Source organism: Anastrepha obliqua, chromosome 3, assembly GCF_027943255.1.
Source record: "Anastrepha obliqua isolate idAnaObli1 chromosome 3, idAnaObli1_1.0, whole genome shotgun sequence".
Classification (NCBI taxonomy): Eukaryota; Metazoa; Arthropoda; class Insecta; order Diptera; family Tephritidae; genus Anastrepha; species Anastrepha obliqua.
The window spans coordinates 111,612,891-111,639,146 of record NC_072894.1 but is presented as its reverse complement, the minus strand read 5'-3'; the positions used below and the strand labels follow the sequence as shown (position 1 = coordinate 111,639,146).

At 34.3% G+C, this 26,256-nt stretch overlaps 1 protein-coding gene across 1 annotated transcript in view; it reads left to right on the top strand.

Moving 5' to 3' along the window:
- The first annotated feature begins 7,452 nt into the window (after positions 1–7,452).
- Positions 7,453–26,256, top strand: part of LOC129241763 (uncharacterized) — a 70,097-nt gene continuing 51,293 nt past the window's right edge. The window contains exon 1 of the mRNA XM_054878265.1: positions 7,453–8,340. Within this exon, the coding sequence (XP_054734240.1) occupies positions 8,151–8,340 (190 nt within the window). The 5' untranslated portion in view covers positions 7,453–8,150. The remainder of the gene's footprint in view (positions 8,341–26,256) is intronic.

Below are 26,256 nucleotides of genomic sequence, written 5' to 3'. Positions count from 1 at the left end.
TCCAATTGGCGCCGGTTACCACGAGAAAGAAATGACTGACGCGCTTTGTTAAACTCGGCCAAAATCGCGTAAGCGGTTATTGCGCCAATTAAGAAGAAGAACAATTTCCGTACTGTAGATTCGCCTATGATACCTTCTCCATACACGTTGCAAATGAAAAGCAAAGAGGAGCAGGAGTCGAAAATGTTGATTTTGGCCTGCCGAGTATTCCATTGGTGAGCATCAAAACTAGTAAAAAACTAAATAACTCGAAAATACAATTAACATCATAGTTTTGTAAAGCAGAAAGAGTTCTATCGAATTAATACTTACCATTTGCCAAGCAGCAAACAAATCGGTTGAAAAAAAAAATATAAAAACGCTATGAGCTTATTCCCCAACCCTACATATTTCTATACTGCAGCTGTTTTTTAGTTTAGAGGTGGCAAATATGATTGACGTACGATGACATGAAGCAAAAATTATATATCTTCCAATAGGGTGTTTAATTTTGCGCCACCTGTGCACCAATATGCACCACGTTTATGCTGCGAGATATGGCTCACTAAAACCATCTAGCCATCTTTAAAATGTTCAATACTTTTCACTTCTTGCACTAAATTTTTCTATTACTTGGAATTTTAGTACGTACATTGTATCCAAAAATCCACTCGCCTGCGATGAACAAGTTTTTATTAAGTGGCATAAAAAAAAATCTCTGGATTGCTCCAAACTTTTAGGAAGTATTCACTAGAAAAACAAAAAGAAAATTGCTGTTATTTTTTCGAAAGCATACAAATTTGATTGATGCACGTGAAACATAAATTTGACTTGCCGCCATGTTTAATTAATTTTCCTGTTTTAAGAAACTTATTCGACGTATCATCACTTTCATCCACTCACTTCAATATTTTCATACAAACACGTAAGCGAATTGATATTCATCTACTTAGTCACACACTTCAAGTTTCACTTAATCTCAACTGTTATTAATGTATAATTTCCATATGGAATATTTCCACACACACACACACACGCACACTTATGGGCGATGTATGGAAAAGTTCGTTGAGTGCAGTAAACTTACACGCTTGCATTAAGCAGTGCAGTGTAATTTACTCTTTCAAAAAGTTATGATGCGTACGCATATATTTTGGCACTCACACACACATATGCAACAACAAGGTTAACAACTCAGGCCAGAACTGCATGCGTGTAGGCTAGTGTGACCATTAAAAGGCACAGAAACCTGCAGCAGAAACTCCTTTCACAAAAATTCTTTTTCGTTTTTCATCTGTTTTATTGCGGTTTTAAGCTGTAATTGTAAGAACTTCTTTACTTTTGGCTTTTATGTTTATTTTTAATTTTTTGCGTTTTTTTTTGTGGCTGTGGTGAAGTGATTGTGGGTTTCGCATACATTTTTGGATTCTGAAAATGGAAATTGAAGATGCGAGTGATGGGCATCATCATTTTTTCTTCGCTTTTTTGCTGTTGGCTCTGTAAGATCAACAAGTTTTCGGAATTTAATTGGTGGCATTTTTCATTGCGTTTCAACACTGTAAGAAATATTTTTAAAATTGTAATTTCCTATAGGCAAAAGATGTTAAAAAAAATGGTTTTATAAAGCACTAGCTGGACGCTTGATTAGGTTAGGTTAGGTTAGCCTGGTTGACAACAAGCCACGCATAGACCTTTTGGTCCCTAGCGATACCAGATGGAGACCGACCTCCATGAGTACCGAAAGTAAACATCATCTAGGATGCCAGCGTTTTTGGCGAATCTAAACAGCGCTGGGAGATCCGCTTTTGAGACATCCTCCAGGCCCTCAAACAATGGGGCTCTCAGGCATTTTAAACGCGTTTTTAATAATGCCGGACAAACGCACAGAGGGTGTTCTAAAGTTTCCTCAACATCCTCTCTGCATTTCCTGCATTTGTCCGTGTTAGCAACCCCTATCTTGTACGCATGTGCAGCCAATAGATTATGATCTGTTAGCATACCTATGATAGTTCTGCAGTCCTTTCGCGACAGTCAATTGAGTCAGTTTTTTGTCGTTAATTCTACACATGACTTTTGCTGTTTTGCATGTGGTCAGATTAGTCCACCTAGCTTCCACTCGCCTTTTAATGTAGTCGTCCATTTCATTGTATATTGGTATGTCGTTGTCTTGTTCCAAAGGTAGTCTAACAGCACTTTTTACTATCTCATCTACTATTTCGTTTGAAGTAGATATGCAGCCTATTGTTTGCGGCTAGCCTTTTTATGGCCTCCCTGCTCCGTCGAACATTTTGGACTTAATACAACATGAGCTTATTGCTTTTATTGCTGCTTGACTGCCCATGTATATATTAATTGTTGAGTTCTTTCTTGCTCTTGTGTGGGCTATCTCCGCGGCCTTGCCCATAGCAAAAACTTCCGCTTGGAAAATACTGCTGTGGTGTAGCAGCTTGATAGGCTGCCATATCCCTAGTTTTGAGCAGTAAATACCCGCTCCCACTCTGTCTAAAGTTTTAGAGCAGTCTGTATATATGTGGAAAGATCTATGGCCAGGCTTCATGTCTTTGTGCCATCCCTCCTCTTCAATTGTAGTGCGAAACATTCTCTCCCAACTAAAGTACGGAGTCATGTAGTCTGTGCAACCTGAGCTCCACTTTTCTATTGAGCTGTGACCGAGGGTTCTGCAGGTGAATACTCCAGCAGCCACTAACCTCCTCGCGGATTTCGCTGCCAGGTTTTCCGCCATAAGGTCAATAGGTGGCATGCTGAGTATCATTTCCAGCGCCGCCGTTGGAGTGGTTTTTACCGCTCCTGTTATGCACAGAGCAGCGAGTCGTTGAATCCTTTCTAGCGGCATTAAGTATGTCAGTTTTTTTGTCGCAGTCCACCATACTAAGGTTCCATACAGCAATATCGGTCTGACTACTGCTGTGTAGCACCAATGCATCAGAGAGGGTGATAGACCCCAAGTAACGCCCAGCATTCTTTTACATGCGTACAACGCATTATTGGCCTTTTTCACCCTCTCCTCAACGTTGTGGTTCCACAGCAGTTTGCTGTCCAATATTACTCCGAGGTACCTCGCATGGTCTTTGAGGAATAGTTCGTTGTTGCCTAGCTTCGGGAGGTTCCACGTCGGGGCCTTGTACTTCCTGGTACCACGTCCGTTTTTCCGGCGTTTATCCCTAGTCCCGCGTGAGATGTCCATTGGTTGTCCGTTGTTAAGTGTGTTATTCATCACTTTACTGATGGTGTCCAGGTACTTTCCCGTAACTACTACAGCTATGTCATCTGCATATGCCACTAGTTTTTGTGCCCCTTCGTCAAATTTCTTGAGCAGTTCATTTGCTACAAGTAATCATAATAGCGGCGATAGTACCCCACCTTGCGGAGTGCCTCTGCATGCATATTTGGTGACGGTCGTATTCTGCTGGCTAAAGCTGCCTTATCCATAAAGAAACCGCGGGTTGCACACTAAGTGACTCCATGCTATTTAAAATAGCATCTTTCGTCACGTTGTTAAAGGCCCCTGATATATATAGAAATACTCCAAGAGCGCACTCCTTATATTCTAATGCCTTTTCTATGTTCAGTACAAGTGAGTGAAGTGCAGTTTCAGTAGATCTGCCTTTAGTGTAGGCGTACTACGCCTTGGATAACTTGATTACTTGGACGCTTGATTACTTTGCACGAAAAAACCGGGAGCTTGTATGAGATAATACAAGAAAATTGTATTGCAAAAAATGATCACCATTCACATTGAAGATCTGGTGAGCAAAATCATCATCATCATCGTTTGGCGCGGCACCTCTTTATGAGCTTTGGCCTGCTGCGCAAAATGTCTCCATTTGATCCAATAATTTGTTGATTCTTTCCAGTTATTTCAATAAAGTTTTCTTATGTCTTCCTCCAGTTTGTCAATCTATCTTGATTTTGGTTTATCTTTTGCTTTCGTCGTAAATGTTTTAGCGTCAATCTGCGTTGAACTCTCATTGGGTGCATTCTCGTGACAAGACCGTAGACATCTGGTTATTAGGTCTTTGATGCATAGCTTCTCTCCGTCGCGTAACATTCACTCCTTGGTCCCGTCATGGTTCTATCCTATACGCCATTCACCGTTGTTGCATTTGACTGCTCCGAAGATTTTTCTCACAATTTTTATATGCAACTTTTGGAGTAATAATTCCGGAATAATTTTTGGAATTCCCCGGCATCCAAATGGAAAGGGTTGTCCATATCCCAGAGCAAACGTCGATCCCCTGCTTGAGGGTTCAGTACCTCCTTTCCACGCGGTAAGTCATAAACGAAATACTCAAAAGACATATTCGCAATTTTTAAATAAGTTCTCATTACTGTAATTCCAAAATTTTAATTTAAACTACTAATTCTTGTTTCCTCATTTAATTTAACCACACTAAAATGGTTGTCGTTTAGTTTGCGATAATCGACAGGTTAACCAAACAGCTGATATTGCTTTGGCGATTATCGTTATGAAATGGGTTATCGAATAGCAAAATCGTTAAAATTTATCATTATTTCTGCTACGAGATTTGCCGAAAAAATGTCTATCAGAATCAAGTAAAGCTTGTCTTATAATACAGAGCTTTGACTGGAATCTCCACGATAAAGTACAAATAATGGGCTTCCAATACCGGCCAAGCAAACTTTAGGAAGAAAATGACTTCTATTTTGGCACAAACTTTAGGAAGAAAATTTCTGCTTTTCGCCTGCAGTCATGATGTTTATGAATTGGTCCTAAAATCTGTCTGTGAAACCAAGATTTAGCAAATTACTAGTAATTCAGATATTCCGATGTTCAAAAAATGCAGGGAAAACTAGAAAAATATCGATTCTACAGGCTCCGGCACTCGAAGTGTCACCAATTAAAAAGGCCATAAATTTAGTTTGGAAAATTACTTTTATGTATTCAATTTAAAGTAAAAAGTTTGTGAAAATCATCAAAATTAAGAATCAACTTACTTTTGCTCGATATGACCAAATTTTGCCTTGACTATGGCTTTGAGACGGTTCAGAAACGAATGGCAAGCTGCCCGAATGTGACTTGCAGGCATTTTGGACCACTCGATAATGGCTTTTTTCAGTGCTTCGAGACTGGTGAATCTTTTAGTTTGGACCTTGCTCTCCAAAATGGCCCAAAGAGAATAATCCATTGAATTTGCGTCTGCTGAATTTGAGAGCCAATGTGGCCATTGGAGCCAAGTTCGGAACGTTATTTTGTAGCCACTCTTGGTTCACTCGAGCTTTGCGAGACGGTGCCGAGTCCTCTTGAATCGTCCATGGTCTACCACCGAAATGTTTGTCTGCCGATGGCTTCAAAGTAATCTCCAGAATACATTCGCCGTAATATTTCACGTTTTCCTTGACGCCAGAAACACTTGCCCATGTATCAGCTGTGCGTGCGGTGTCTGAAGTTGGTTACACTGCGAGTGCTAGACCCTATAAATCGGGAGTGCAATTTTGTTAACAGTGTTAATACTTATAATTAGTTCGTTAATTTTCTTTCAACATATTTTCTAACAATTTACTCGCATGATAGATGCTAGAAGGCTGATGTACTCGTATGCTTTTAGACACAATTCTGAGATAATACGACCACAGAATTTTTGCTATATCCCGTGTTTTCACATCTGGTCATTACCTACCGGAAATTTCTAGAAATAACAGTTGAATTACTTTTTTCCTTGCAAGCATTCCTCTGAGAGGGGATTTTAATACGCTCACTACAGATTGCTGCCAGTTCGCTTGACCAGTTTCAAGAAACAGATAAGACAAATGAGCGATTCCACGCCCATTGATCTTTAGCATTGACGACATGGAATAGATATGGCTTGGAATTGTTCACATAGCCAATGGCTGAACCATTGAGAATTGTGCTGACTTGACTAGTAGGTTATTCAATTGTAGTTAATTGCATTTAGTTGTTTGCTGGAATAAATTGTTGTGTTCCATTGAGAGATTTCCTTTTGAAAAGTTTTAACAATAAAAAAATGTGTTTGTGCAAAAATTTTCCACGCGTCTTGCGCTATACTATGAAACGTGAGAATTTCACTTAGTATCTGCATACTTATACTTATTTGTTGGCACATAAAACTGAAAAAGGTAAACAGAATGGCAAATACTTGTGTGAAGATATGCAGTGAGAAATCAAAGATCATCGTTCGTGGTACACACCAATGCGGGGAAGCGCACATTCTCCACTCCTATTCGCCAAAGTAAAGAAGGCATAACTGGAAATGCAGTTCTGTTTTTTTAATTTGCATGCCTTCTTTTAATTATTTTTACTGACTCGTACTTAGTTGATAAATATTTAAATTGCACTCCTCGAATAACCAAAGCATTTAAACACACACACACACACACACTCCCATTAGAAGGTACACACGTATGTGGGTAAGTGGTGTTTTTTGTGTTTTGTTTTTAAGTGGACAGGTAAGGCAAGTTTGGTTTGGGAGTCTTGGTTGATAATTTTTTTTATGGTAGCGTAAATTTATATGGTGCGCCAACGCCGGCATTGCGGCACAGCTGTATTGTTTGGTGTACATTGAATTGCGGAGTATAAAAATACAACAAATTTGTACATATGAAAGCAACAACAAAAGCAAAAGCTCAAGCAGAAGTTGAAGCGATGATATAATAAACTGGCCGTAAATGGTCAGACGAGAAGGCAGGTACAAATATGAGCAGTGAGTGAGTTTAAGCGGCAGAGGACAGGCAGAGGACAGGCAGAGCATGCACGAGAGCACAACGGAGAGTGAGAGAAATGCAGAGAATGTATTGGCGAAGTAATCAGCTGTTTTTGGCGCGATCACCTGCCTACTTGCCTGGCGTTCACCTGAGAGCAAGACCGACTCAGCGCACTCACTGTGCTTTGACATTTGTTTATGCCATTTTTGTTCACCACTCTAGCTCGAGTTTGTGCAAGTAGTGTTTTTTGTTGTTTGTGTTGTTTACCGCAACGCACTGAGTCGCGGCCCACCGAAAAACGACGACGATCAGCAGTGGTAGCGGCTTTTAATGTAGCATTTTGGTTGATTTTAAGTTTAGTTCGAAATTTAGCGGCGCGCTTGGTAGACGCTGAGGTGTTTAAGCAATAATCATACACAAAAACGGAGCGAAGAAAATCTAAGAAATTTGATATACGAAAAATTAATGCAATAAAAACGCAAAAGCAAAATTTAAAGTTTTTAAATAAATAATTAAAAAAAATTATTTAAGCCAAAGTGTGTAGAATAAAAATAAAAATAAGCGAAAAATATATATTTTTTATTTCAAACCTCAGAAATAAAATTCTAGATTAAAAAAAAAATATTGTATTTCTGAAAACGCAAATACAAAAAATTTTCAAAACTGAGTTAGTAAATAAACTTGACTAAATGCACAAAAATTTGCTAAAATAATAAAAAAAAATAACTCAGAAATAAAATTATATATAGATATATAAAAAAAAATAATATTGTATTTCAGAAAACGCAAATACAAAAATTTTTCAAAACTCAGTTAGTAAATCAATTTCACTAAATGGCCAAAAACGAAACCCAACTTTGCTAAATTAACAAAAAAAAAAAATAAAAATATATAACTCGAAAAATTTTTCTGTCGAACGTGGCTTGATCTCGATAAACAAAAATTTAAAATTAAAACATAATAAATATAATATAACTTTCCTTTTTAGCGCGCAACGTGCTTACTAAGTGAAAATAAAAATTGAAAAATTAAAATAGCAAAGAAATGTACTAGCATTTCCATATTTCTACTGCATATTGCATTGGCTGTCGCTAAAAATCTATCTTAGTGGTTCATCGAATTCATTAACCTACACATGAGTGATCGCGCGGCTGCATACTGACGATCCATTCAGGCGGTGCGAAGTTGTTAAAAATACACCATTAACCCAGAATTGCCAAAGCAAAAGTTTTCGAGGAGAAATTAAGAATTATACGATATATATGTATGTTTGCTAGTTTGTACTGCTTTCAACTTTAATTTGCAAACAATTCATTGGCAGTGTGGTGTGAAATAAATCTTAATTACTGGTATAATAAATTGTTTGTGCACTGACTTGGTTGCACATTTGCCGTCTGGTGCCACTGCTCGTCCGTCACCTTTCTACCTCCTCGATATCCCCTCTCTCTCTCTCTTCCACCGCAACAAAAATGGATGTCGCTTGGCGTTTGCGTATCATGATCTTCACAGCGCTGGCCTTGATGTTGTTCGGCGATTTTTACGGTTATGGTAGTGTCAGAGGCGTTAAATCGGATACAAATCAAGCGGCTGCGGCGGCGGCCGCCACCACTGGTCCGGGCAAATTCCAACAAAGCGATGCGGATATTGAAATTGGCGAAGGTGAGTAAAACGGCTGTGATTTTTTTTGCATGTGTGTGTGTGTGCGTGTATGTGTTAATAGTGCAAATTCACTACCGTTAAAGTAATCATATGTGTGTGTATAAGTGTGTAATTTGCTTTTGAGTGAAAAATATTTTAAAATTAAATCGGCTTGGAAAAATAGGATTTTGGTATTGTTTTTTTTTTTTGAAATTACTAAGGAAGAAGGGTTGTAAAATAATTGAGTATTAATATTTTATAAAAAATTTTAAATATATAGTTTGAATATGAAAAAGTTGATTAAAATGTCACAATAAAATAATAATAAATAATAATAATAAGGAATGGTGAATAATAATAAAGTACAAAAACAAAAAAAAAATACTTATAATATTTTATTTATTTATATATTTTATAAAAATAAAATATTATTATTTTTTATTTATTATTTTATTTATTTATATATTTTATAAAAATAAAATATTATTAGTTGTAAAATATATAAATAAATAAAATATTATTTGTAATACGAATGAGAAAAATAATAAAATATTTGTAATATCTACAAATTCACAAAAGTTCTAATAAAATATAAATAACAGTAAAATTATAATTAAAATTATTCACCACTTCACCTTTCGCCAAAGTTCACAACAATGCCAACGTTGGGTGTTTTGTATGAGCATTTACCCTTTTTGATACAAAATATTTCAGAGATTTGCTGATCTTAAAAAGCTAACGCGAAATTTATGTCCTGCAATTAATTTGCCGTATTTTATTATAAACTAATACTCCGTAAATGCAATTGAAACATGAAGCTAAAAGATGGCTACAATTTTGTACCATTGGATTTATTTCGAAGGCATAGTAAATAAGTAAAAGTCTAAGTAAAAAGTCTAAATTTGAATGTAGAAAGGCAGGTGAAATGGTTAATGTGTCAGTCTGACCCTCCTCAAGTAGCACTGAAGTGCCGTTTTGATACCATTATGAGACCTCCAACAGGCAGGTATCTACAGCTAGCCAGAGCTCTTGATATCATATAATGGAGAAATTTGATGGGATTTAGGTTGGCGCACTGCCCCAGGCTGTCGAAGAAAGGAGCACCCAGTGACCTTAATTGTCTAGCTGCCAAACTCGGACATTTACAGAGAAAGTGCTCAACAGTCTCCTTCTCTGAAAAGTTCGCACAGCTTCTGCAATGGGGGAAAAAATTGTATGTACATAAAAAAATAAATCTAGCGAAATCTAGAAATCATTCTTTAATTTTAAATCATCGATATTTCATTTGCTTGTAAGTGTTGCTCCATCCATTGTACGCACCGTACTCTTTTCTTTCGAATCGACTCTTATACGAATACAAACTCAATATTAGCATATTCTCTTCTTTGATTATAGAAATATTGAGTTTTTGGCTACTTTAATTATAATTATTTCTATGGCAAATACCATTTCTTCTTATCCATTTAAATCTTAAAACCGTTGCCCGCTCAACTAATTTTTTATTTTTGTTTACTTTATTTTATTGATTTATTTTATATTAATTTATTTTATTTTATAGTAACAAAATCGAATGAATGCAGTTATTTTAATGTCGAATGTTTTTATTAAATTTTTTTTATGTATTTTACTAATTAGTTTTTAATACAAAAGAAATAAATAAATAAATATTAGCGCACGAATTTAGATACATTAATTTCTTATTTTATTTTTATTACATTTTTTGTTAATTTTTTTTTAAATATCGTTCATTTATTTTAATTTTTTTAAAAGAATTTTCTTTGTTGTTCTGAATTATTTAGTTTTTCATTTTACTTCCAAAACAAAACTTTATTTTAATTACTTTTTCATTAAAATATTTAATATATTTTATTAAATTAGTTTATATAAATAAATAATCAAAGCCCATGAGTTTCGATACATTAATATATTATTTTACTTTATTTTTATTACATTTTTTGTAATAAGTTTTTTAAATGTTTTTTTTTATATTTTTGTTTATTTTAATTAATTAATTTTTAATAATTAATTTTTAAAAGAATTTTGTTTGTTTTTTTAAATTAATTGGTTTTTCATTTTACTTCACAATAAATAAACAATATATTTTATGAGTTTATTTTTTCATACAAAAAAAGACAGATGAATTTGAATAACCTCATTTCGTATTTTATTTTTGTTACATTCCTGATAATATTTGTTTACAAAATTTTTTTCCTTTATTTTATTTTATTTAAAAAAATTGTGTTTGCGTTTCTAAATTCGTTTTTTATTTTATTTAACTCTTCGTTAAATAATTCGTTTTTTATTCTATTTAACTCTTTTTTTCTATTTCGCTTTGCTTTAATGTGTTATTTTATTTTCGATACGCCTTTATTTTATTTTTTATTTACTTAATTTTACTTAATTTTTATTATTTATTTACTTAATTTTTTAATTAATTTTCGTTACAATTTTTATTTTGTTTTTCTTAATATTTTTATTTCATGCTTGTTTTTTTTTTATTTGATTTTATATTAATTTGTTGAAATCCACCTTAGGTAATTTCACATCAGTTTTAATTTTGTAATATTTTTTATTATTTTATTTTATTAAAGAAAACGTATAAACTTGAATAACATCACTTAAATTTTTTTAAAGCAAATTCCGTTTAATTAAATATTTTAAATTATTGAATTTAATTTATATTTATTAGATGAACTTAGGTAAGCTCATTTAATTTTTTTCTATGACTTTTTTTATTATATCCGTAAGATCTACGATTTCGTACATTTATCACTTCATTTTATTTTATATTAATTTGTTTAATAGGGGAAAAATAATAAATTTAGGTAACTTCACTAAGATTTTATTTGATTAAATTTTCTAATGTTTTTTATTATTTTTTTTGGTATCTTGAGTATTTTAGTTTTATTTTACGTCATTTGTGTAATTTATTTTATTTAAAGTATTTTTATTTAATTTATAATTTTATTAAAAACAAAAAAAAAAACAGTTAACTTAAGCAACTTGGCTTCATTTTTAGACTTATTTCGTTTTTCAATATTTGGTATTTTTTGTTTGAATTTTTTGATTGTAATGATTTTGTTTGTTTTTATATTAATTGTTTTAAGAAATTGGTGTTCTAAGGTAACTTCACTTAAACATTTTTTTATTTAATTTTGTTTTCATTTTAACTTCATTTTGTTTCAATGAATTGATTTCTTAAATTTCATTTTACGTTTTATTGTAATTTAGTTTAGTTTAATTTAATTTAATTGTATTTTATTGCGAATTAACTTAATGACCTTTACTTCGCTTTTATGTTTATTCGCCTTTTTAATATTTGGTATCGATTTTTTGTAGAATTTTTTGAGTTATTTATTGATTTTTTTCTTAAATGTTTTCTATAAACGGTTTTTCTTTTGTTCATTTTATTAAAAAAATTAGATGAACTTATAGTTTATTATCTTTAATTTCATTTTTTTTTTCAGTAACTAGTTATTTTTAATTTTGTTTCACTAAACTCTTTTATTTTACTTAAACTTAATTAATTTTATTTCGTTTTATAGAAAAAAAAACAAATGAACTTAGGTAACTTCATTTCACCTTATACGATTTTTTAATATAAGGTTGTCAAAAAAGTCTTGCGGTATTTTTATTGAATTTTCAATTGTTCATAAAATTGGTTATAATAATGCGATTTAAGTCAAATATGCGCCGTTTAGTTCGATGACGAGTTTCCAACGAGATGCCAACTTCATAATGCCCCTCTTATAGAAGCTCGCTTCCCTATTGTCAAAAAACTCGGAGAGCCAATTTTCACAGGACTCTCTTGAGGACAACTTCCGACTACCAAGCTCGTTCGCCATGGACAGAAATAGGTGGTAATCACTTGGTGCGAGTTCCGGACTATACGGTGGATGCAAAAGAACCTCCCATCCGAGCTCCCGGAGCTTCTGGCGCGTCACCAAAGATGTGTGTGGCCTGGCGTTGTCCTGATGGAAGACAATTCGGCCTCTGTTGATCAAAGATGGCCTCTTCTGCATGAGTGCTGCATTCAAGCGGTCCAGTTGTTGGCAGTACAGGTCCGAATTGAGCGTTTGGCCATAGGGGAGCAGCTCATAGTGGATGATTCCCTGCCAATCCCACCAAACACACAGAAGAACCTTCCTGGCCGTCAATCCAGGCTTGGCCACCGTCTGGGCAGCTTCACCGCTTTTCGACCACGACCGTTTGCGCTTCACGTTGTCGTAAGTGACCCACTTTTCATCGCCAGTCACCATCCGCTTCAAAAACGGGTCGGTTTTATTGCGATTCAGAAGCGATTCGCATGCATCCATACGGGCAAAAATGTTTTTTTGCGTCAAGTCGTGTGGCACCCATACATCGAGCTTCTTTTTGAATCCAAGCTTCTTCAAATGGTTTATAACGGTTTGATGACTCATGCTCAGCTCTTGGCGGATGCTACGGCTGCTACTATGCTGGTCTCTTTCGATCAATTCAGCGATTTTATCGCAATTTTTGACCACATGCCTTCCGGACCGTGGCGCATCTTCGATCACCTCTGCACCAGAACGAAAACCATCGTTGTGCGGTGGAAATGGAAACCGTATCGGGTCCATAAACTGCACAAATTTTATTGGCAGCATGAGATGCATTTTTGCCTTTATCGTAGTAGTACTGTAAAATATGCCGTATTTTCTCTTTATTTTGCTCCATGTTTGCGACGCTATAACTCACGAACGACTAAAAGCAAACAACAATAAATCAAACACGTGTTAGCACGTGAAAAGAGCTTTCCAAAAAGCTCTAGAGTGAACCGATGCGACGAATACAACTAGAACTACGCGCTGGCAAAGACATGCTTGCGGAAATACCGCAAGACTTTTTTGACAACCTTATATTTGGTATTAATTTATTTGCAGCAAAACAAAAAATTGAAAAACTTATTCAATTCAATTTTGAATTCAATTTTTATTAAATTGGTTTTAATAGTTTTTAGGTTTCTTATTTCATTTTACTTAAAAAACCAGATGAATTTAAGTGACTTCAGGTTTATTTTTATTTTTTTTATTTTTATTTTATTTTTTATTGTTTGCGGATAAGGGGCTTGAAATTGCCTAATGCATCATCAAAGCTATCATCACAGCAATAGTATGTTCGGAGATTCAAAACCTCCCCTCTTTTTAATATTTGGTATTAGTTTCATTGTAGTAAAAAAATCCACAATAGAAAGCCACACTTCCATTTATTTTTAAACGTTTTTTGTTTTTCATATTTTTTACTAAACCTTTTGCTTTATTTATTTTATTTTGCTTAAAAATAGATGAGGTTAGGTAACCTCACTTAAATTTTCTTTTATTATATTTTTCGATACATTTTTCTAAATTTTATTTCACTTCATTTTATTCAATTTTAATTTATTTTGTAAAAATAAAAACGAGTGGACTTAGGTAACTTCACTTCAATTTTTTTTATTTAATTTCTTTTTAATGCTCTATTATAAGAATTTGTTTCGCTATTTATTTTATTTTATTAAAAAAATAGATGAATTGAGGCAAATTCGTTTACATTTTTTATCACATTTTTTATTTATTTTCGTCAGTTTTATAATTTAATTTAAATTTAATTTACTTTATACGATCAGAGTGGGACTACAGCAGGCCTAGGTGTGTCAAGTGACAACCACTATATCTACTCTATATGAAACTTCACTTCAATTTTATTTTTGTTACATTTTTTAATTAATTAATTTTATTTAGGAAAAAATAAAAATTTTGTTATTATTGTACAATTTGTTTTAATTTTTGATTTAATTTAATTTTTATTTATTTTGTTTTAAATATTATTATTATTTTTTTAATTTGTTTCGTTGTTTATTTTATTTTATTTAAAAGAATAGATGAACTTATGCAACCGCGCTTAATTTTTTTATTTATTTTAAGTTTAATTTACTTTATACGAGACTTTACTTCAATTTTATTTTTGATACATTTTTTAATTTATTTACTTAATTTTAGACAAAATACTAATTGTAATTTAATTTCTTATTTTTTTAATTTGTTTCTTTATTTATTTTATTTTACTTATAAGATGAGGTTAGACAACCTTGCTTATATTTTTTTATTTATTTCCGTATTTTTTTATTTAATTTAGGCAACCGCGCTTAATGTTTTTTTTTTTATTTTTTATTTATTTTTAAATTTTTTATTTAGTTTAAGTTAAATTTACTTTATACAAGACTTCGATTCAATTTTATTTTTGTTATAATTTTTAATATTTTTTACAAATTTATTTTATTAAAGAAAAACTACAATATGTAATAACATCATTTAAATTTTACTTTTGCTAAATTTTTTTAATACTAATTAACATTTTTGTTATTTGTTTCTTTACTTATTTTGTTTCACTTCATGAATCTCACTCAAATTTGATTTTATTTTATATTTATTTAGTTTGAATTGGTTAATTAATTAATTAAATAATTTTGTTTACTAAATGTAGTTATTTTATTTAAATTTGTTTTAGACAAATTTATTTTATTTTCTAAAAAACTACTGGCATTCATTTCAATTTTACTTTTGTTAAATTATTTAATATTTTTTATTAATTTACTAAAAAAAACACGGATAATTCTGGGTAACCTCATTTCAATTAATTTTTTGTTAAATATTGTTTTACAAAGTTTTTTGGCTTATTTATTTTTTTAAAAAAGAAATATTTTTTATTCAATTTTTAAACTTTTAATTTCATTTTATTTATCATATTTTGCTCTATTTTGCCTTCTTTTATTTTTTTATTCGGTTACTTTAATTTGCGTTAGTTTGTTTTATTATATCTATGTTGCTTTTAAGCTTTCTTATTTTGTGTTTTTCTTTCTTTTTCTAATTGAATTTTTGTTTTGATATTTCCAAAACTCCATTCATTAGCCACTTCACACACATGGTTAGCAATAACTTAATGCGCATAAGAGTACGTACATGCTTATGTAAATTTATGCGCATATGTAAAAGTGGCGTAAAGTTTCTCTGATGTATCTGACGTATTATATAATCGAAGAACTAAAATATGCCACTTCAATTGTATTTTCTCGAAGTCGGCTCCTACTAATTAATGACGCAGTTTATGTTGAATATTTACAATTTTGCTCTTCTTGACCATGTTGTTGTTGTGCAAGTTGAATAATTCAAATTGCATTTTCGAAATTTGTAGAACAACTTTGACAATTTATAATTATCCACTTACATATGTACATATATGTAAATTGTGCGTAACAGAAACACCAACAATACCTTTTTACGTAAGTCAAGCCATTGAGTTTATTTTTAAATATACAAATGGAAACAAATGACAATTCTAGAATGCAAAAAATCAACTACAACGTCGTTTTAAGACCAGGCAAAAAAGGTATGCCCAATTCGATATCAGTGTAAAAATCACAAAAATCACTTAAAGTGTTGTTGGATAATTAGCAAAGCCCAAAATGTGAAACAAAATAAAGTCCCTATACATCGTTTTTGCGGTATTACTCGTATAGGTATTTCACATTTCAATGTCATACCTCATGCGAGTTGACCTTAACCGAGCGCTGGCGGCGCTGTTTCCAACGCAGAGGCAATTAAAAAACGCCCAAAAATGAGAAAAGAAAAAAGCTACACCCACGCAATGATTGAAAAAATCGCAAAGAGACAAGGTCTTCAAGATGAAAAAGGGAATAAAAAAAAACTTAAAAAAAGAGATAAAATAAATTATAAAACCCACCAAATGTATAGCAGATTGAATTTAAAGTGAAAAAATATTACCAAAGTGAGTCACGTTGACTGCTCACAATTTGCCAGCTAACCTCTTCTCGGTTAAATGTGATTTACTTTGTAGTGTTTTTTGTTGGTTTTTACAGCAACATGGCACGCTTCGTGTGTATTTTCAAATGTTAAACTTGCCATGGAATTTTTCCACAATCTGACCTTAAAATACACAAAATTGCATGATTTATTTCTAAGTAAACGAAAAATAGATTCAAATTGATTTGAAATACAGTAACCGCTCGATTATATAGCCACACAAATACATATTTCAATGCGCACTTCACTGGTCTTGGGTATAGCAGTTTTTAATATCAACTTGTGCAACAACAAATAATACTTAATACGAGTATTTACACATTCATACATATATTGCATTTCTCGGGCGTACACTTATGGAATTAGAATTTATTTTCGAATATGCAAAACCTCTTGGAAAATTGTTAAAAATATTTTTTTCAAAGAAATGAAGAATTTGTTAGAGTTTATTAAAATATATGTATATGTATGCACATTAGATGTTAAGTGATCAAGTATTTGGGTTATTGTTGTAAATTTGAATAATTTTGATTCTTGTTGTTGTTGTTGTTGAAGTATTTGAATATTTCCGTTTTACCGTTTTACTACCACTGTCTCGTGTGATGATAGCTTTTTCTGTTTTTTTTGTTTCCTAGTCAGATCCATTTAGTGAGGTCGAAGTATAAATGCAAATGCTTTATCTCGATGCCTGAGATCTCCTTAATTTGCTGTAGGAGAGGTTTACCGAAGGGGCGGAGTCGTGCCCTAGCTAGCCCCGGACATTCACATAAATAGTGGCAAAGACTTTCCTTCGCCCCGTCCGCTTGACAGCTTCTGCAGATGGGATTGAAGGGGAGATTGAGTCTGGCTGCATGATCCCCTACCTTCCAATGACCTGAAAGGGTTGCAGTGATGCTTGAAATGTTTGGTCGAGAACATCCCAACAGGTGATTCGTCCTTTGGATTTTGTACGAGGGCCATATGGTTTTTGTTGTAATTCACGTAGGTAATTGCTTCCACCTCCTTTCGGCTAAAGCATGATAGTGTGAAGCAATGGATGCTTTTATTGTGTTGAGTGGGGTGGAGACTGCCATCGCCTCTGCTATGTCTATTGCTGAACTTTTTCTTGCTATGTAGCTCATCCGCTATCTCATTACCCCGTATGTTCCTATGACCGAGAACCCATATCAGAGTAATTTCAAGTCAATGACTAAGCAATTTTAGTTCCTTCTACACTGTAAGACTAGTTTGGCTGAAATGGAGTTGGAGTCTAAGGCGTTAAAGCTGGTTTACTGTCTGAGAAGGTAGCTAAATTTAATTTTCAGATTTATTTAATGATGAAAATTTTGGATAGAGTTGTATAAAGCGAAATATCTGTGATTATTCTTAATAGTTTTATAACGGATTAAAGGGTTAGGGGTAGTCAGAGGCCCGAAAAAATAATGATTGTCAATGATTTTTTTTGCTAGTCATCTCCTTTATTTTACACAAATAAAAACATAGCATGAACATCATGTTTTGACTTGACTTTAGCAAAATTATAAAAAAAATATAAATATTTGTAAAAGTTATCGCTGTTTGTGTGGAGCCCGTTTCACCAGAAGTCCCTTGCGAGGATCATCACAAGTCGTTGGAGATTCATCTAAAACCCATCGGACAAGAGAAATTTGTTGAATTAATAGATTATCTTGTGTCTGATCGAACCTTTTTTTCCAAAATTAATAATCAGGAATTATTTTTCAGTTGTCCGAGAAAAAAACCGACATTTAATAAAAATGAAAAAAAAAAATCCTTCGATCAGGCAGGAGCTTTTTATGTTTTTCAAAAGCAGTATAAATTTTATTGAAAACTACTAAGCGGTTTTTAAGTTACAGTGACCACCAGTTCAAAAAAACATAGTTTTGAGAAAAACGCATTTAAAGTTTTGCGAACGCTCCCGAGCGCCCTTTGTTAATTGTTGAATAACTCGTAAAGTATTTATCGGATTTACTTCAAATTTTCACACAATATTTTTATGATATTATACTTTAAGAAAATGCAAAACAATAAAATTTTTTGAAAAATCTGACTTAACCCTTTAAAAAAATTAGATACAAAAATTGCGACTTCGCCATTTTAAGATATGGCAACACTAGCATGAATATGTAAAATCTGATAATGTCAAAAGAAGGTTTGATATTTTTAGGTATAACGCTACTCAGAACAGTTTTTCATACTTTATACTATTTCTCCTATTTATCGGTACTTGAGCCATTGGGTTAGGACACAAACTTACAAAATCACAAGATCCTTTTTAGCCACTTGGGTAGATCATCTTGAGCGAGTGGACAATAACGCTCTAGCAAAGAAGGTGCTCTTTTCGCAATGTACTGATGGAACTCACAAAAATGACCTGCCGCCCTTGGTGTTTCTAACTGGCGTCAACGCACGCAATGCAGAGGTATCGTAACATTTTTGTACCGACCGATCATCGATTGTAGTAAGTAAGTAAGTAGATTATAGCTGCTCGTGGGCGCTCCTCAGGTTAGCACAATCTCAGCTGCCGAATTTTGTGGGTGCCCTTAACGAACATTTTCTGCAAGGTATGCATGATACCTGACACAAATTGGAGTTCTTTTGCTGTAGCTCTCTAGATGATGAGGCAAAATCTGGGCACATCTCCATAGCTGCTTTGTTCCTCGCGGTGCTAAATTTTTGGCATCTTGGCTCTCATTTCTTTGCTGCGCCTGCTGATAGAGCATGCCTAGATACTCTCTCTCTCTATCTCTCTTAGCTTCACAATCTGTGGTGGACCATAGCTTCCTCCAATTCAGTCTCTCTCTTCTTCACCACCTCATTTCTCCAATTACGAACGATCATCGCTTTTAAAGTCTGCTTCGACGTCACCAAGCCATCTCTTTCTTGGGCGGCATTTCATTCTTCCTCCAATTGTACGCAAAGTAAACACCCTTTTTTAGATTCTTTCGTTGGGCATTCTTATAATGTGGCCAATCCATCTAATCCGCCGCGCTGTAATAAAACATATTACATTTTCGCCACCAATAAGGTTTCGTTGCTGTAACGCATGCGTTACGTGCCATTTTCAAGCCGAATAGACCGCAGATTTTTCTCATTATGGTTCTTTCAAATCGCAATAGCTGGTTTATATCATTAACTGTCAGTGTCCAGATGCATATCGTTCAAATTTTTCGTCGATTTTTGATCATTTTTTCCCGCAATAATGCTTCGCATTTTCTCAGTATAAAAAAAGGTTGTCGTGGACTCGTTATCCTCATATGGGAATAAAACAAAAAAAAGCAAACAGCTAAAATGTTGATGCCTTCATAATATTTTCCAGATGTGTATAAACTTCTTGTAGAAAAATTATAATAAGTTATACTTATAAGTTTGCGAAACTGCTTCTGAGATGGCCAAATGCAGAATCGTCAGACCTCTTCTTAGCTAATATAATTATACATATATTCTGAACCACTACACCAATACAGACATAAATTTTACGCAATGAAGTAGAAAATATAAATATTTATAGAGAAGATTTTTAAAAAAGCCTCTAACAAACAACTCATACTATTAATACTCGTATTGTATATAATTACAAGTAGGAGTACATACATACAAATCGATGAAGCGTAAAATCATAGAAATGACAGAAAGCATTGTCAAACCAAAAAAAAAAAAATAAATAAAATACTACATAAGAAAACGCAAAACGTGTAATATCAGTGGCTACGAAGCAATGAAATCGAAACTTAACGGTTGAATGATGTGATAATAATAGGAATAAAATGTTTATTAAATATAATACTACAAACCCCGACAGTCAACTTGGACGTAAAAAACGGCAACTCAACCTGATATACAACCGTAAAACACGCAATATTGAATTAAGTTAAAAAAATATTTATTATAAAAACAAATTGTTGTTTCAAGCTTAAATCTTTTTATTTATGTAGACTTCCCAGTTGGAAAGTTTAGCTACACAAATAGTAGATATCATATACTTGTAAATATAATATAAGGTATATACATGACAAGTTCACAGTAGAGACAGTCAATCGTTTAAACACCCTCCCTGTATACAAATCCTCAGCGGTTTCAAGTGGGTAAGAGCAACTTCACAAAAGAGAGGGCGAGCTTTGGAAGCTTTTTTATCTTTTAAACAAATCAAGAAGAAATCAAGGTTTTAGAGCCATATAAGAAGAGGAGACAGTTTAGCTTCAAAGCTTAGAAGTAATTTAGTCCAAATTCTTGTTTAAAATTTATGATTATCCTATTAATAACAATGCCGGCTTAAACTGGCCTTACTGGATAAATGGCAGCTTTATTAAAAAAAGTAAAAAAAATCGTACGTTCCGTATTGAATTCATTGAATTTATTAATATGTAATACCTTCTTTAATTCACTTAACTAATATATTTCACTTAAGGTAGCTATCAAAAAATATAATTGGACTAATCAATATTCGTTTGATATGAATATGTAATAATTTTTTTTTTTGGATGATGAGGTTTAAAATGCCTAAAGCACCATCAAAGCTGCCGTCGCAGCAATGGTATGTCATGAGACTAAAAAACTCCCCCGTCGCCCACCCTGGAAACGTTTCCGCATTATTTGAGAGTGGCGTTTCATCTTCCTCATTACTAGATCTATGCTTGTGTGCCTGCGTCCAGGCCCTTGTGCCTTTTCAACCGGAGAACTTTTCCGTGAGTCCACTGATGATTTCCTACGTTTCCTCGCTGCTTAGCATCTTGTCGATTACATTTTCAGTGGCTATGTGACCAACTGTATTCTCCGACGTTCGACGTTCTTATTCCCAACACGTACGTTGGAAAAAGGTGTGTTCAGCACCATCTTCGGCTCCATCACCGTATATTCATGTAGAGAGAACAGGTATTTCCAAAACTACTCGTGTGCCGAAATCTTTTGGGTTGTATAAAAACAGACTTCACCATCTATTATTAACCTAACTGACTATCTGCCGCGTGTTTCGTTTTTCTAGTGGTCTTGCTATAGCCTTAGTGTTTCGTCTTTTATTTCGCGCTCTGCAGGTTTGCTATCTCTTTCCTCCATCCCATCGTTTCGAAGGCTAGTAAGTCAATCGGTTTTGAAGCGCTTACCACTTGAATAGCTGGCTCTGATACTGTATGCTGGGCAGACACAATTCTCGGAGCTGCCGTTCGTTGTACCGATGCTAGGAGCTTACACCGGTAAGTTGCCCACAGTTCAGCTTCGTATAAGAGAACGGAGAGCGTGATAGCCATCATTATTTTTGGTTCCCTGTGGGTTGATTCCCCTATGTTTGTCATCAGTCTCTGCTGCGCGCTTTATTTGAACCCACAAGGTTAGTCTTGAGGCCAATCTTATGCCTAGGCACTTGAGAATTTTTTGTGGTAAGCGTATTTGAGCAAGTGTGCATACTAACTTCTGAGGGGATCTGCTTCTCGGTTAGAAGTATTAGCTTCGTTTTCTGTATGGCTAATTTGATGCCACGTGAGCCTAGCCACATTTGTGGCCGTACCATGGTTTTTAAGTTTCCTACCAGATTCTTCAAGGTTTCATGCTTTGATAATTGCTGCAATTATAGTCTGCGTATCCGATTAGAAAGGTACTATCGGGCATTTCTATACACATTGAATATCTCGTCATAGCTAATGCTCCACAATTCAGGAACGAGAATTGATCCTTGTGACGCTTTGGATGTGACGTCTATGTATCGCGAACCCTCTGCGGTTTGATAGACATGTTTACGGTGTCGCAAGTAATTCCCCATATGTAATAATTAATTCAACATAATACTGTGGGCAAAAAGTAAGGTGAATTTGGTTGTAAAATGAAAAATCTTTATTTATTCTTGTAAATCAATTTCATCCCCTTCAAAATAATCCCCTCTCGATGAAATACACTTATGCCAACGATTTTTCCAATTCCCGAAACTTGCCAAATAGTCCATTTCCGGTATATCCATCAGCACCTTCTTCGATTCAGCTTTTATCTCCTCAATCGACTCGAAACGCGTTCCCCGGAGTGGTCTCTTGAGTTTTGGGAATAGCCAGAAGTCACACCGAGCCAAATCAGGTGAATACGGTGGTTGCGGAGCGATATCCGTGGAATTTTTGGCGAAATGGTCAAATGGTCACGAAGAACCAGTGCAGTGTGAGACGGTGCATTATCGTGATGCAAAAACCAAGAGTTGTTGGCCCATAATTCTGGTCTTTTTAGACGAATTACTTCACGTAAATGACGCGTAACGCTCAAATAATATTCCTTATTAACAGTTTGGCCAGGTGGAAGGAATTCATAGTGCACCACACCTCGAAAATCGGAAAAAACTGTCATCATGACCTTTATTTTTGAACGACTTTGATGTGCTCTTTTCGGTCTGGCCTCGCCTTTAGCACGATATTCGCTTGATTGGTCGGTTGTTTCAGGGTCGTAAGCATAAATCCAAGTCTCATCTCCCGTAATGATGCATTTGAGCTTGTCCTGATAGTCTGAAAGCATTGTTTCACACACATCAACGCGACGACTTTTTTCCAAGAAATTGAGAGTTTTCGGTACCAAACGAGATTTGACTTTTCGTAGGCCCAAATGGTCTTTCAAAATGGTTTTCACAGATTCTTCTGATATTCCGATCATATCAGTAAGGTCTTTAACAGTCAACCGATGATTTTTGAGCACTAACTCCTTCACTTTATTGACGTTTTGGTCATCTGTTGACGTCGATGGTCGTCCGGAGCGCTCCAAGTCATCAACTCGTTCTCGACCCTCTTTGAAGTCTTTGTACTGCGACATGGTCGAATCACCAAATGCCTTCTGCAACATTTTCAATGTTTCCGCAGCCGAAATTTCATTCCGCAAACAAAATTTGATGGCACTTCTCTGCTCAATCAAATCAGACATTTTAAAAATCGAAAAATGCACTCTTGGTCGTTTGGTAAACACAAGCGTAAATATATTACTGATAATGACATTCACATGAAAGTTGGTCCAGATGTTAGTAACAGTGCTGCCAACTCATGAAAAAATAACTAGAGCGAAATTTTAATCCCACGAATTTTGACAAATAAATTCGCAATAAATTTTGGCCCACAAGTATTTATGTTTTACGGTAGCAGGCAACCCTATCAAAAAAATCCGCATATATTTTTTTATAAATTAAATAATCAATTTTCGTTTGATTCCATAATAATGCAATCATTTAATTAACTTGTGTAATTAGTATTAATTTTTTCCAAAGATGGCAACCCTATGCAAAAATTTAACTGGACCTAAGCTTTGCCAAACAATTACCATTTGTTGCAAATATTGTAATGCGTTTCTGAACTTCAGTTGGCAACTCAGCTCAAATATATTTTTTATTAACAAACATTTTTGTAATACCGTGGTTTTGAACCGCAAGTTATGATTTTGATTATTGTTATACTTAACTTTGATTAGTATTTTACCATTAATTATTTTACTTAAGCGGTAACGCTACGCAGAAATATGTTTAGCTAAGGCTTTCCCAAACACCTTTACCATAGCTACTAACATTGCATTATCTTTGCTCTACTTTGTTCGAAAGTGTAGCTGCTAGAGATGCTCGAGGAGTACACTTTGATCCATGTTGTTTTGGTCTGAGATCGCTTGGATTAGCCAACTTAAGTGTAGCCCTTCCCATAGAACATATTGGGTTCATATTTAAGAAGTCAGATAGATTTTTCTAGAAATCGAACAAAATCTATGCCATAAATAGTCGTTTAAAGTACAAAACTGCTTATGCAGGCTTATCAAAATCTTACAGGAGAGCGAAAAAAACATCTTATTTAGATTAGATTCCATAAGAGGTTTGCACTTCGACCTCATGGTTTTCTGTGCCCAACCGTCTTATTTAAAAACGTTTCCCAATTTCTGGTCATATTCAAGAAATATTTTTTATCCATGGCTAGATGCCAGAAGCTTCTGGCGAGCAAATCTCATTTTTGGCATAATTATCAGCTACGGGGTTTTCCACTTGAATTGACGATACATAATTGCATTTTGGTTTGAAAATTGCATTATTGATACCTCACTAAGCTGTGTAACTACGAATTTGTCTCTCATATCAACTGACTTCAGCGTTGCTCAGTGAAGATAAATTCCAGCTGGGTCTGCATATGCGCATATTAATGCCTCCACAAATCTTGATTGATTGAAAAAGCCATACATTAAAAACAAACATATGTTAAAAGTTGGTTTAACTGTTGATGTTATAGTTGTGTGCTTTGCCTTTGTTGCCAGCAGATGGGCTGTAAACGTGCAGCGTTAAGAGATCGTGAGAGGTCGGCTATGGCTATTGTTGGCCAATTAAAACAAAAGCTGAGAAATATTTTGTGCTGTAGCAATTAACACAGTACCCATCGTACGAAATTTACAAAAATTCACAGATTTTAAATTTTCTTGATTTACTTAACAAAAGTACATAACAGAGTAAAAGTGATGGTGAGAGCAGCAGGAGGCACACCTGCAGTCGACTACGAACAAGTATGCTTGCGCCGCTAGGTGAAGTCCTATAAGGCAGTTGCATTTGCAGCGGTAGCACAAAAAAATGTAGGCACTTAAAACGATATTCCCACACACCTACAAGTATTCACATCACAACAGAAATCAACTTCCCGCGCCACTGTTATGTTTGCTCTGTGCATTTGTGGCAATAGCCGTTGTGATGCTTGCTTTTGTGGTTCATCCATTGTTGTCAGCAGCGTTATTCGAAAAATTGTGTGAAACCAACTTCGTAGTGCACTTGCAGTTTGTTGCTGCAGATGCGCTGTAATTGTTGTGGCATGTCGCAGTATGTACCTTTGGAGTTCAGCATAATTTTTTACCACATTTTTTGTTGTTTTTTTTATTTTCCTCCACTTATTTGGTGCGCTTGTTAAAAGTGAAAGTTTAGGGTCACACAAATGCTGAACTAAAATATGTAAAAAAAAAAATTAATAATTTAAATGAAGTTTTTCTCGTGCAAATGGGCAAATGAAGCAATGAAGCGTTAAAACGCTTTGACTTCCTGGCCTCTCGCTATAGCTATCGCTACAACTTTTGCCACTATCGCTGATTTGACTGTGGCGCATTAGCTCCGTTTGTTGCAAAAAAGTTAGTTTGCCATAATTTTGCATAACCAATTGAAAATTATGCATTTTATTTATCACAAAGTAAAATGTTGTGAAATTTGCATGGGATAAGTGGTACTAAACGGTTAAGTAGCCAATAAAAGTGGACGTGAGAATTTGCTACTTTCTTGGAAGCTTTGCTAATTTGTTAATTTGCTCTTTTAAATGTTTGGTAATTGTCGGATTTCTTTTAATTAAAATATTTATTTTAAAAGAGTTATTAAGCCAAAAGGAACATTACTTTAATGCTATGAGAAAGCTGTACGATTGCTGACAGTAAGAGATGCATAAGTTGTATAATTCACTTTCCGAAATCATTTAAATTAGTATTAGGCAAAACATGGAAGTGTACCCGCTTAAAAGAAGAAGAAAATCTACTAAAGAAGGAGAAGTCCAAAATAAACAAGAGAGAGCTAAAATAGAAGCGACAGCAGCTTTGTTCTGATAACTTCGAATTTATTTATTCAAAAGAGTCCCCCTCTGGCCTCGATACACTGTTGTGCGCGATCTCAAAGCTTTTCGAAAGAGTGTTTCTGGTCATTGACCGGAATGTTCTTCACGATGTCGGTACAAGCCTTTTGGATGGCCTCTAGGGACGCAAAACGTTTTTCTTTCATGGCCAAATGCAATTTTCCGAATAGGTAGGGAGCCATATCAGGCGAATACGGTGAGTGATTGATGGTGAAAATGCCACTTTTACTCAAAAAATCAGTCACAAGAATGGATCGATGAGATGGTGCGTTTTCATGCAATAAGCGCCATCTTCTTCTTTCGTGGTATTCAGGGCGAATTCGACGAATGCGATGCACCAAACGTTTCAAAACGCCAAGATAGAAAGCTGCATTGACGGTTTGTCCCGGTGGCACGAAATCCTTATGGAGAATTCTCTTGAAATCGTAAAAACAAATGAGCATCGAATTGGTTTTTAATTTCTCCAAACGCGTTTTTATGGGGGGTGGCTCACCTGAGGCCTTCCATTCGGTACTTTGACGCTTAGTTTCAGGTTCACGTTG